This window comes from Bison bison, unplaced genomic scaffold, assembly GCF_000754665.1.
Source record: "Bison bison bison isolate TAMUID 2011002044 unplaced genomic scaffold, Bison_UMD1.0 scf7180017864091, whole genome shotgun sequence".
Lineage (NCBI taxonomy): Eukaryota > Metazoa > Chordata > Mammalia > Artiodactyla > Bovidae > Bison > Bison bison.
The window spans coordinates 96,278-109,461 of NW_011494663.1; the positions used below are offsets into that span (position 1 = coordinate 96,278).

The window sequence follows — 13,184 nt, forward strand, 5'->3', positions numbered from 1 at the left end:
AGGATGAGATGGCTGGATGGCATCACTGACTCAATGGACGTGAGTTTGAGTGAACTCCGGGAGTTGGTGATGGACAGGGAGGCCTGGCGTGCTGCGATTGATGGGGTCGCAAAGAGTCAGACACGACTGAGCAACTGAACTGAACATAGCTAGTGGAATATCAGTTCCTCAGCCGGGGATTGAACCTGGGTCGTGGCAGTGAAAGCCCAGAATTCTAATGGCGAGGTCACCAGAGAACTGCCTGTTTTTCTTTTAAAATAGACTTAATTTTTTTAGAGCAGTTTTCGGGTCAGAGCAAAATTGAGCAGAAAGTGCAGAGTTTCCATATGCCTGTTGCCCCCTCCCCCATTGCTGTTTTTATTTTTAAATTTAAGATCCCTTTAATCCTTACTACCAAGTCAGTCAGTGATAGACGTACTGGATAAGGAATACTGAATAGTCTTAAATAAGCTCACACTTTCAGAATGCATTGGGTGATAAAATTCAGAGGAAGGGATAAAACCATGGTTGTAGCTGTGCAAATTCTTGAACTTGTCAGGCAAAGAAGATTGTGAATTATAGAACATTGATTTGGTTAGTACAGTTGCTGTAGCTAATTTGTCTTTTTTAGGAAATACACATATATTTTATTTATTTTTAGGAAGTATATAATTTAATGTGTTGTTTCAGAAATAGAGAAAGGTGCAAAAAGAACATTAAACCGCTCCATCTAGAGGCAGTCACGGTTCATGCTTTATTCTCCTCCCTGATAGTTTTCTGTCTGAGCTGGAGGTGCGCATGCCCAGTGTGTAGGTGCACATTTGGGATCACACTGCATTACAGTATTGTACTGCCTCCCCTTTTACCCCAGTTATCATTGTAGCATCCTGTGTTTTTAATCACTTATAAGAAAAAAGCAGCTGCATGGTATTTCATGCTCTGGATAGATCTGGTTAAGACTGTTCTCTGTAATAAGGACATTTAGATTATTTATAGTTTTTTTTTTTTTTAACTGTTTTGAAAAACAGGGGCACGGAGAACACTTTTTTCCCTTAGCGTCTGATGGACTCAGGAGAGTTATAAAGCAAAGCATACAGTGTCCTGGTGGGCACCCGTTAGGGCTTTGGCATTCCTTTTCTGTGCTCTGTTGGTTAGCAGCAGCATGGAGTGCCTTGTTTCTACATTTCAGAATAGATTAGAGAAAGGCCTCTTGCTACCTGCTTTTTTGAGACTGATGATGGAGAAAAACCTGAGAACAAAAATGCTTGGCTAAATCATTTTTTTTCCCTTTTTAGTTCTTGAAATCATGAATCCTGTTTATAGCCCGGGTTCTTCTGGGGTACCCTATGCAAATGCCAAAGGAATTGGTTATCCAGGTAAGCATGTAAAATTTTGTTTCCATTATTAAACTTTGAATACATGGTCCATTTCTATGTCATTAAGAATGCTTTTGATGCACAGACCCAGCTCAAGTGGCTTAGATAAGGAAGAAAATGTGTCAGCTCATGAAATTGAAAAATCAGGAGCTTGGGCTGGCTTTGGTTGGAGCCTGATCTGGTGGTTCCAAGGGTAGGGACTAGGTCTGGTTTCTTTACTTCCTGTGCTCAGCTTCACTTCCTCAGTGTTGTCGCAGTGTGGGACACAGGTCACACTTCCCGTTGTGGTTGTGTGGTGCTCAGCCCCTCCCTTGGCTGTGAGTCTCTTCATCTGGCTTTATAGGAAGGCCCCGTGGGACTTCTTGTTCTCTTCATGCCAGCATCCTGGATCAGGAAGGGGAGTCCACTGATGAATTTATGCTTGAGCCACATTCTCCACCTTAATGAAGCCTGCTAGTCAAACATGGGCTGAAATAGGGTGAAGTGAAATTTGTGAGAATAGGAGTTGATGGTCAAAAATAGCAAATGGTTGCCCTAATTGAAAGGAATAGTTGTCTGTAACATTACAATTTTGGGTTTAGATAATATGGTGGGACAGATACTCTTAAAACCCTGTTGCTCAAAACCCCTGAAAAATTGAAGAAGCATTTCAAAAATGTTTAACTGAACTTTTGCAAGAAAGCCATTTCTACAGCTAAATATGAAGGTGACATAAAAACCAGAGTATTTGGCCATTGAGTTGATGTGTCTGCCCTAGGGGCATTTGTTCTTTGTGGGTTTTAGCAACCCTTTTGGGGACGAAATGAAGTCTCTGCTCTTGTAAGGCTGGGATTTGGAGTGGAACCCCTCGTCAGTCTGATTCCTCCGGAGGGTGGTACTCCTATAAGACAGGTAAGTAAATCAGTCCATACTGGTTCCATAGAGAAGTTCATTTCAGCTTGGGCTCTGGGAAGGAAGAAGTCTTTTCTAAGAATTTGTAACCATTCAAGGATGTTTTGGGTTCTGCTTTGAATTACTTGTCCTTCCAAGGGGTCCATAAATGGAGAAACTAACAAAAAACGTAGTCTCTGGGCTGCATTACCCCTGAAGCACCTGACAGCAACGAACGCAGAACTGTGTGAAGGCAAGCGTTCCCAGTCTAGGTCGTGTGGGTGGCCCAGAGTTCTGCCTGGTAAGTCAGAGTCATTGTAAAACACCGTGCTTTGTTCATCGTGTCTGAGTCACCAGTCGTGATAGATAGCAGGAATAAAACATCAGGTAGACACCACATCAAACAAGCGTGCTGATAATAATTGAAGATGCAAAAGAAAGAATCATAGCAAAAAGAACCAACTGGAACATAAATGGAAAAAAAAAAAGCATTTGAACAGAATTCCAGTTAAACCACAGGCAAAACACTGCTAAAGGAGGGACCAGTGTGCAGCAGAAAGAAGGGGGAAGTAGACTGGTTACGAAATAGAGGTGTTAGGATGAGAAGTTCTGAGGAGAATTAAAAGCTCCAGAAGGACTAAGTAGAGAGACTAGAAGGAAAATAGTGACAGGATTTTCTAGAATTGGTAAAAAATAATTTAGTGGTGAGACCTCCTGTCTTTAATGTATTTGCACTAGTTTAAGCAGAGTTCCAGGTAGTCTACTGAAGAGAATCCTGTGTAGCTCTGAAATCAGGAAATAGGTTAAACTTGATGGTGTTAGCATTACCTGATAGACTATGTAACGAAATATTGGTTGCCTGTCATATACCAGGTCTGTGTACTTTTTAGGGTTTTTTGTTTTTGGTCTTTAAAAGGAAATTTCTAAAACTTTAAGTCTTTAAAATTTTTAATTGATCTTTATTTTATTCATTTCTTTATACCTTGGAGAAGGCAATGGCAACCCACTCCAGTACTCTTGCCTGGAGAATCCCATGGATGGAGGAGCCTGGTGGGCTGCAGTCCATGGGGTCTCGAAGAGTCAGACACGACTGAGCGACTTCCTTTCACTTTTCACTTTCACGCATTGGAGAAGGAAATGGCAACCCACTCCAGTGTTCTTGACTGGAGAATTCCAGGGACGGGGGAGCCTGGTGGGCTGCCGTCTATGGGGTCGCACAGAGTCGGACACGACTGAAGTGACTTAGTAGTTATACCTATCTCTTGCCTTGCTTTTAGTATTTTGGTCTCCTTGACTTTGATAAAACTCTCTGATCAGCAAAAGTTCAGTGTAGAAACTTGTAACCATTCTAGGTATTTTGAATGGAAATTGGAGTTAAACAGCGAAATAATGTGCCTACAGGATTTTAAGGCTAGGATAACTTTAGTACCTTTATACCATTTTATGCTTACCATTCTATACTTTAATACAAGCAGATGGAGAAGCTTGTCCATAATTTTCTAAAATTTACACTTAATGGGTAAAAAGGAACGTCTTCTAATTGTAGTTACATGAGAGCTGACATACAGTCATTCATACCTGTGGATTTGGGGTATCATGTCCTGGAACCTGGGATACTGAGGGATGACAATAATTGGGTTCGTATACACCATCTTACTATTGTTTTCTAATTCATAGCTCCTGTATCTGTTTTGTTCACTTTCTTTTTCTTCTTTTGGATTAACCAAATATTTTACATTAAATTTTTCTTTCTGTTAATTTTTGAAAAAATTACTATTTAGTGATGACTCTAACAATTACAACACATTTTGCCCCCTCTCTTCTTTTGTGTATCAGAGTTGGACACGACTGAGCGACTGAACTGACCATGCCTTAAGCCATTACTGTTTTTATTTTGTGCAGTCAACATTAACTCACACATTATTTTCATTGCTTTCTGTATCTATGTGTTTTTTGTTTGGGATCATTTTCCTTTTACTGGGATAAATCCCTTTAGTTACCCCGCCTCCCCCACTCTTACTGCATGTCTGCTAGCAGTGAATTTTCTCTGTGAAAATGTTTTTATTTTGCTTTCATTTTTGAGCCTATTTTTGATGAGTGTACTGGTTTTCTGTGACTGCTGTGACAAATTGCTACAAGGATGGTGGCTTAAAAACCATAGAAATTGATTCTCTCACAGTTGTGGGAGCCAGAAGCCAAAATCCAGGCATGGCAGGGCCTCACACCCTGTGGAAGCTGGAGGGGAGAATCCTTTCTTGCTTCTTGAAATTTCTGGAGCTTTCAGCGTTCCTAGACGTAGATTGCTTTGTGGACACATCATCCCGGCTTCTGTTTTCATGGTTACATCATTTCCTTCATCTATGTTTCACAGTGTGGACACTTGGGTTTAGGCCCCCACCACCTGTCATCTATGATGAGTATCTTGAGATCCTTAACTTATGTCGACAAAGAACCTTTTCCCAAATAAGGTAACATTTATAGGTTCCAGGGATTTGATGATATTTCTTCTTAGGAGTTCCTTTTTTTTTTGCCTGCCACACTGAGTGTACAGTTTTAGGTTGGCAGTTATTTTCTCTCAGCACTTTAAAGGTAGTTGTGTTGTCCTCTGGTTTTTGTCGTTTTTGTTTCTTTGAAATTAGTATTTCCCTGCTCCCTGCTTGCTGCTTTTAACATATCTATGTTTCTCCTGTGGAATAACAAGACGTGACTATGTTTTGTGTTTATTCTGCTTAGTGCTCACAGAGCTGTTTGACTGGCTTGATTTTTTAAAAAATTTATTTAGGTTATGTCAGGTCTTAGTTGCAGCATGTGGGATCTAGTTCCCTCACCAGGGATAGAACCTGGGCCCCCTGAATGGGGAGTGCAGTCTTAGCCGCCGGACCATCAGGGAAGGGAGGAATGGGAATAAAAGAATATCTCCTCTGAAGTGAAGGTAGTTTTTCCAAAAGAGTAGGGTTTAGTCTCAATTTAAGGAGAACACTTTTAAATAGCTTGGACAGCTCAAAACTGCTATTTAGGGAACTGAAAACCAAGTAAGCCAAGAACAACATTAAAAAAAAAATTCTGGCAAAGCAGCAAGAGGATGAAAAGTTGGGTTTGTATAGTTTTCAACACAGAGGTAAGGAAAGAGGCATCTCTTCTCAAAAGGCTCTGAAAACCTATGGCATCAATGGATAGTTGGAGGGGATTGGGGTTTCTTTCTCAAAGGCTCCTAGGGCACTCACCCCTGTCTTCCCTACCCCATTACTACATTCACCCTTTTCCCCTCCACTTCCGCACTGAAGGGGGCAGCACTTTTTTAGACTTGAACCTCCAGGTACCATCTCTGCAGCCTAGATTCTCCCTGGAGCCTTGGGAGTTCTGCAAGTGGAAGCCAGACTTGCAAGACTGCCAGAGGTGTGTCGGACCTGGAAAGAGCTGGGTGTGGGTGACTGGAGCCTTAAAGCTCACGCACCAAGGGGAAGAAGGAGCACATCTTTTTAGGGAGCAGGATCAGCCTGCTCCCTACCCCTTTGGTGATCAATATTCATTTGATGAGACAGAGACCACCTCCTGACTGTCCCCCTGGACTCTGCCCTAAGAGGCCTCTGGCATCTGTGACAGTGTGGGTCCCAACCTCCTTAGTCAGCTGAGGCCAGCGCTTCAGGGGTCCCTCCAGTCCCATCTCAGACTCCTCCTCCCTGGTACTTTATCTAAGAGAGGAAGGACCACAGAGGGACTTGGCTGAATCAAGGGTTCCATGAGCCTATGGACCAGTTTTAATCCCTAGAGCCTGAGATTCAGTTAAATATTACTGAAACCTACTGTAAGGTAGATAGTCTTCCCTGTAGCCCAGATGGTAAAGAATCTGCTTGCAGTGCAGGAGACCAGCTGGGTTGGATTCCTGGGTTGGAAAGATCCTCTGGAGAAGGGAATGGCAATCCACTCCAGTATTCTTGCCTGGAGAATCCCATGGGCAGAGAAGCCTGGCGGGCTACAGTCTGTGCCACGAAGAGTTGGACATGACTGAGCGAGTAACGCTACTGCTACTACTGTAAGGTTAGGAGACTGAGTCTCAGCACTGTGGGTGCAGCCCTGGGACCTTGCACAGGGCACCCCCCTCAACTTCAGGAGGAGGGTTGCTGCATGCAGCTCCAGGTCCTCTGCAGCTCCTGCTCCCAGATTCCCCCTGGACTTGTAGGTTACTAGTGGAGCAAGCCTGGCTGGTGGAGGGCAGGGGCAAGATGAGGGACCAAAGACTTAGACACTGTGCACAAGTCTCCTAAACAGCTGCAGCAGCTTAAAGCGAACCTGAGGTCTACTTTTCAGAGTAAGAAATACAGAGTTATTTTAAAGACCACGTTGCAGTCTCTGGATCTGTGGTCTGTTATCAGTTTATCTTTTTTTTTCTTTTTCACTCATATATGGTCCTATGCCTTACTATTTCTAGTATTTTTTTCATGGAATGTAATACATGGTGTATTAAAAAGTATAGGTGGTCCAGTTGATGTCTTCCCTCCCCATTTGAGGTATGATTGATAAGAAAAAAAATTGTATGTATTTAGTTTGTACAGCACTTTTTTTAAAGTGTATGTGATGATTTAATGTATGTATATGTTGTAAAATGACTACAATTGAGTTTCCCCAAATACCACCACACTGGGGATTAGAGTTTTTTTTTTTTTTTTTTTTTAGAGTTTCAAAAAATAAATTTTGGAGGGCACTTTGACATTCAGTCATATCATGCCCCCAGGCCAACTGTGTCCATATATTCTAATTTCTCCTTTGTTACATAAAGGGTGTTGTACACTGAGATGGAATTAGGAGTGCAGACATCACTGTGGTGGATGACACTTGTGAAGGATCTGGTGGGTGGAAGCAGCACTGGGGAGGGGGGCCTCAGGACCGTGGTGCCTGTGTGCAGTGTCAGCTGGCTCGGTGAGGAGCCCTGCGGTAGCTTCGGCAGGGGAGGTCTCAGCAGGCAGAAGTGGCCGAGAGTGTGCTGCTGCTGAACGCTGTCAGCCTCCTTCCTCCTTGAGGCTGAGTAGGCTTCTGGAATAGAGGTGCAGGTGCTGGTGTTCGCTTTGCTTTGTCAACTTAATCATTGTTCCCTGTCAGCTCACAAAGGTTTGCCTTGTTCTTTGTGTTTTATGTAATACTGCTGCATAAGCCTGCAACTTGTGGGGTTTTCATAGTTTAATTCAACCAGTTCTTTGGATGGATATGAAGGATTTTGTTTGAAGGATTTTGCTATTCCAGTAATACTGTAGTGGATTGTGTTTGAGGAAATTTTCTTCAGGGTGGATTCCTTGAGGTGAAATGGCCAGGGGAGCGAGTGCATGCAGATGTAATTTTTTTTCCTGTTATTCTAAAAAAAATTTTTTTAACTTTTATATTGGAGTATAGTTGATTAGCATTGTTGTGTTAGTTTCAGGTCTACAGCAGAGTGATTCAGTTATACATGTACCTGTATCCTTTTTCAAATTCTTTTCCCATTTAGGTTATGACAGAATATTGAGCTGAGTTCCCTGTGCTATATAGTAGGTTCTTGTTGGTTATCAGTTTTAAATATAGCACCAACTTTACTCTTGTTTACCATACGTTCTTCTCGAAGTCTGTGAGTCTGTTTCTGTTCTGTAAATAAGTTCATTTATATCATTTTTTTTTAAGATTCCACATAAAACAAATACCCCATGTTACTTGTCTTTGTCTTGCTTCACTTAGTATGATGACTTCTGGGTCCGTCTATGTTGCTGCAAATGGCATTATTTCATTCTTTTAGTGGCTGAGTAATATTTCATAGTATATATACTACATCTTCTAATGCAAATGTAATTTTAAAGGTACTAGGAAAAAATCCTACTGCTTTGTATTCCTACCAGAAGTGTGTGAGTCTGTTGTTACCCCACAGCCTTGCCAGCAGAGTGTGTTGTCTCCTTTTGGATTTTCTCCAGTGTGAAGTTAGCAATGTGGTTGGCAGTTCTCTCTGTTCATGTCTTCTGTTGGTTGTTTTTTTCTATTTTTCTTTTAACTTTAAAAATTATTTACATATTAAGTGTATTTGCCCATTGTCTAAATAATTTGCAAGTATGTTTCTTGTGAAAAGCTGTCTTTTTTACTCAGCTAATGGTATTTTTTGCTATTCTGAAGGTTTTGTTTTCATGAAGTGATTAGGATTTGAGATCACTTCCAATTTCTTGCAAGAGAGGAGCGCAGTATTTAGCTTTCCAGCCCCTGTGTGCCATAAGGGAGGTAGAGTAGATGTTGGAGATAGTTTACGGTGCTTGCCAAGGGGCATTTTCAGGAGGACAGTTCTGTGGCCAGCACCGTGGGCAGGAACAGGAAGGGACAGTGGTTCTCTGCCTTGTTGACTGGAGCCCTGCAAATTAGAATTTCCTGGAGGGATTATAGCTCCTCACAGCTAGTTGTGTCGCTAGTGAAGTCTAGCAGACCTTGGCTCTGTGCCCTGTAGTGCCCCAGTGACTCGTAACTGGGTCCAGCTGAACTATGAGGGCCCTAGAGCAGATAACTGAGGCCCCTCTGGTTTTGACTAAAATTTCTTTTGTGTTCACATGATTGATAAGTGGTTATAATTTAGTCATATTAAGGATCCCTCATTTGTGTTAATAAAAGTCAGGTTGCTTGCAAATGGATTGTGAGGTTGGATTTTTCCTAGTTCCATGTGTATGTATATGGTTAGAGCCTCTTTAGTGCATGAAGCTCTTAGCGCTCTTATTAATCTTGCTAAGTAATGAATTATGTGAATAAACTCTAGAGTAAAGCTGCCAGAAATATTGTGAGTTTTCTGACTTCATTTTGGGTTTTTGTTTTTCCTTCTTCATTTAATTCCATTTCTGTCAAATGTTTTCAGTTATAGAAAGTTGTAAGCATTTACTCATAGGTTTAAATGACATGTTTATGATCGTGACCCATCACAACTCTGAGGAGAGGAGACGACTAGAGGCAGCCTGCTGAGTACCCACGTGCTTTTGGGCTCCCGAGCTCAGTCTGGGAGTTGTGGTGAAGAAGGTGAGGACAGTCAGGTCTTTGGGAGCCCTGGTTTTAAAATCACACTGTTCTTTATTTTTCTCCAGCTGGTTTCCCAATGGGCTATGCAGCAGCAGCTCCTGCCTACTCCCCCAACATGTACCCTGGAGCGAATCCTACCTTCCAAGCAGGTATGCAAGCCCACATGTGCTGGGTGGCAAAAGTGTTTTGTTAATGTGACTGTGGGAGAATGTAATGGGGATGAATTTCAAGAAGAGTGGTTATAGAATTGGAATTTGGGGTTTGTATTGATTTCTTGGTTCATAGGATTAGGCTTCTTGATAAGTAGAATAAAAAGTTAATTCTTTTTGCATTTAAAGCTTTGTATATTGCATTTCAGATATCCTTCCACAACACAGAACTTCATTCCAGTCATAGCTTGGTACGAGTAACTGTTTGTGCCAGACTTTGTATGTATTTATGAAATAGTGTTGATTACTAGAAACTAAAGATCATCCTGCCATTTTAATGGGTAGAATTTCCATGTTGCTAACATTTCTAGAGATAACTGATCTCTCTCTAGTACTTTAGCACTTTGATTATGGTTTTAAAAGAAAGTCTTATTTTCTGTGTAAGGTCCATAAGAATATTTTCAGATTTTAGAAATCAGTGGTACAGGTGAAAGTGGAATTTGTTTGAGTCTGGACCTTGTAAAGACAGTTTTTCTTAAACGGGACTTTCCTCTGTGAGCCTTCATTTTGGTGTTGGCTCATTCCAGGCTTTATTCACCCAGAATGGACTTTGTGATGCTGCTGCAACTGTGGTGGCCTACACTCCGACCCAAAGGCTCAGCCTCCTGAGTCTGCTGGGGTGCGCCTTTGTCCCTTGGAACCCGTAGCCTCGCGTAGTTAACTTGACAGAAGAGGAGACAGCAGCAGTGTCCTTGTCCTGAGTTCTTGGTTGGATAATCATAAAATTCTTCCTTCCTTCTGCCCATGTGTCCCATTCCAATCCCATCCTTACTGCCTTTGTTTGCCTTGTAGCTCACACCCAAAGAAAGACCTTCTTGGCTTGGTCTTCTTGCTTCCAAGGTTTCTCTCCTTGACTTTGTGTTCCTTGGCTTTATACCAGAGTAATGTTTGCAGGTCGATTTCCCATGACTCTTAAGACACAGAGAAGCCTAGTCTCCAACTTAAAATTCCTAGGTCTTTGCCACATTGACCTGTTCTTTCCAAAACAATATTTTTCTTTTGTTTTTGCATGGCTTTTATTCGCACTCTTTCTCTTACACCTGGACTAGAATACCTGCTACTTCATGCCGTCTTTTGGGATCTGTAAGGGAACATCCCTTCCCTGGGATGAAGCAGTGTTTTTCCCTGTTACTACTCACTGGATTCTTTAACCGCTGAGTGGTACTACCATCTCCTTTTGTAAGCCATCTTATCTGGCTTAACTGTGTAAGCACAGCTGTCTGCAGGTGTGACTGCCTCTCAGTAACTACATGCATTTGCAGGGCGCTCGATGCAGCGCGTGGCATCCTTTCAGTTTCGTGTGTTCACTCACTGCTCATCCCCAGAAGTTTCCTCCTGCTCCTTCGTGACCTTGTCTAGGCTCCGGGAAATAGCTCCTCTGTGATATCAAGTGATACTGCAGATCACTTGTAGTTAATCTAAAATTTTGTATAAGTGAATCATATAAAATGTATTTTGGAGGGTGCTGGCTTTCATTCAGCACAATTTTTGACATCCATGTTGTAGTTTATATCAGTAGTTCATTTCTTATTGTTGTTCCATTGTACAGAAATACCACTAATTGATTATTCATTCACCAGTTGATGAACATTTGGCTTGTTTGCAGTTTGGGGCTGTCACAAATGAAACTGCTATGAATATTTGTGTACATTCTTTATATGAACATAAACTTTCATTTCTCTTAATAAATACTTCGGGCAGGTAGGTATACATTTAACTTTATAAGAAACTGCCAAACTATCTTCCAAAGGGGTTGTGACATTGTATGCTGCCACCAGCAGTGGAGGAGAGTTCAAATGCCTTTATGTCTTTGCCAATACCTGGTAGTCATTCTTTTTAATTTTAGACGTGCTAGTGAATATGTAGTGATACGTTAATGTAGTTTTAACTTGAACTTATCTAATGACTAATACTATCAAACCTTGTTTCATGTGCCTGTTTGCCATTTGACTTTGGTTAACTGTGTACATCTTTTTCTGCCTGTCTGTTTTTAAGTTTGTTTTCTTATTGGATTTGAGAGTTCTTTATCAGATACATGATTTGCGAATATTTTTTCATAGTCAGTGGCTCTTTTCAGTCTCAACATCATCTTTAAAAGAGCAGGAGGTTTAAAATTTAACGAAGTTCAGTTTATCATTTTGTTCTTTTATGGATCATGATTTTGGTATCATTTCTAAGACATCTTTGCCTAACCCAACATCACAACAGTTTTCTTCTAGAAGTTTTACAGTTTTAGATTTTACTTTTAGATATATGATCCATTTTAGGCTAATTTTTCTATATGGTGGTAGGAATGAATTGAAGTTATGTTTTGCATAAGTACTAGTTTTTCTACTATATGTGATCATGCTGGAGACCTCCAGAAAATGTCATTGTTCTAGAATTCTCCAGTGTAGCTCACTTGTACTCATTTTCTCTGTGGTACAAGTTAATGTAAAAATGTACTAAAAGCTTCCACTTTTTCTTACTCTTTTACAAAAAGAGCCTCAGGTTTATTTGCAGCTGGTCAGACTGCTTTGCTTGGCCTGCAGGTATGAAGTGCTCCCCTGAGGAGAAGGTTTGGTGTGTACAGGGCGGGTACTGCTGTCTGATAGCTTTCTCCTCTTGCCAACCTGTAGAACAGCTGCCATTCCTCTTCCTTCTTGTAGAGAACTGGGTCCTTTCTTTCCAAGACTGCTCTCAAGCTGTTCCTCTAACCCAGAAGTGGGGCCTGCAGGGGGGAGTAGTGGGCGTGATGGGCATGGTGGCTGCCAAGAGGACCTGCCTGGTTTGAATGGGTGTCCCCTGCTGAGTGCTGGATGGTTGTCAACTGCCACACTGCTGGCCCAGCATTGCCAGATCTTCAGATTGTTAGGAGATGCTGGGAATAAAGATGTGTGTAAAATTTGCAAAAAAAATAAATGGTACTTTGAAAGCCCCACCAGTGTCCTGTTGAGTGCTTTTAGCCACCTGACTGGAGTCTGGGCTACACCTGTATCCCTTCTTTTTCTGAGATCCTCTCAGTATTTTTATAACTTGAATTTTTAAATTTCCTTTTTTAGTGGGCCTTTTTTCTTATCTGTTGATTAAGTAAAAATTTGTCACTGTAAAAAAACGAAATTTTTTCTCCATTTCTGCTGCTTTCTCAGTCTTCTGGTTCTCTCACCACCAGATTTTCAGACAAAGCTGATGTGTAGTATATGGAGTGTGTATATGTATGTGGCCTTTAAAGCACTTTTGCAGCCCCAACACTGTTTATGTCTTAGTTCTTAGAAGTGTGACACAGGGAGGGTTTAGAGAATGAGATGTCGTGTCTTTTGCTGAAAGATTCCATTACTCAGAATCTGGAGATGAGGGTGATATTAATTGCATTCTCATGAACAAGCACAGTAAGCTGAATACATGTGCATCCGGAGAGGAATGTCCGTTTTTGGAATCAGAACAATATTGGAAAGCGTTCAGGCTGTTGTGTTAACAAGATGTGGCGCAAATCCTGACTGTGTCACTCCTGGGAAAGATGTTTCATTTTTGGCATTTATTTAATGAATCATTATATCTCCTCAGCTATGTTATTTGAGGATTCTAGCAGTAAGCATGCAATCATACTCCCAAGGCACATTCAGGCACACATTCAGGATTCTTTTCTACTCCCATTTACAGCCAGCAGTATCTGTAACTAACATCATATTTGCATTGATCATCAAGAAAACATTCAGTTTTTTGTAGTAAGCTCTTTGTAAGAGGTAAGATTTAGATATTACAT

At 41.3% G+C, this 13,184-nt stretch overlaps 1 protein-coding gene across 1 annotated transcript in view; it reads left to right on the top strand.

The window, feature by feature from the left end:
- FAM168B (family with sequence similarity 168, member B) overlaps positions 1–13,184 on the top strand; it is a 40,668-nt gene that overhangs the window by 8,879 nt on the left and 18,605 nt on the right. Inside the window, exons 2-3 of the mRNA XM_010838115.1 lie at positions 1,275–1,355; positions 9,299–9,382. Coding sequence (XP_010836417.1) covers positions 1,286–1,355; positions 9,299–9,382 — 154 coding nt within the window. The 5' untranslated portion in view covers positions 1,275–1,285. The remainder of the gene's footprint in view (positions 1–1,274; positions 1,356–9,298; positions 9,383–13,184) is intronic.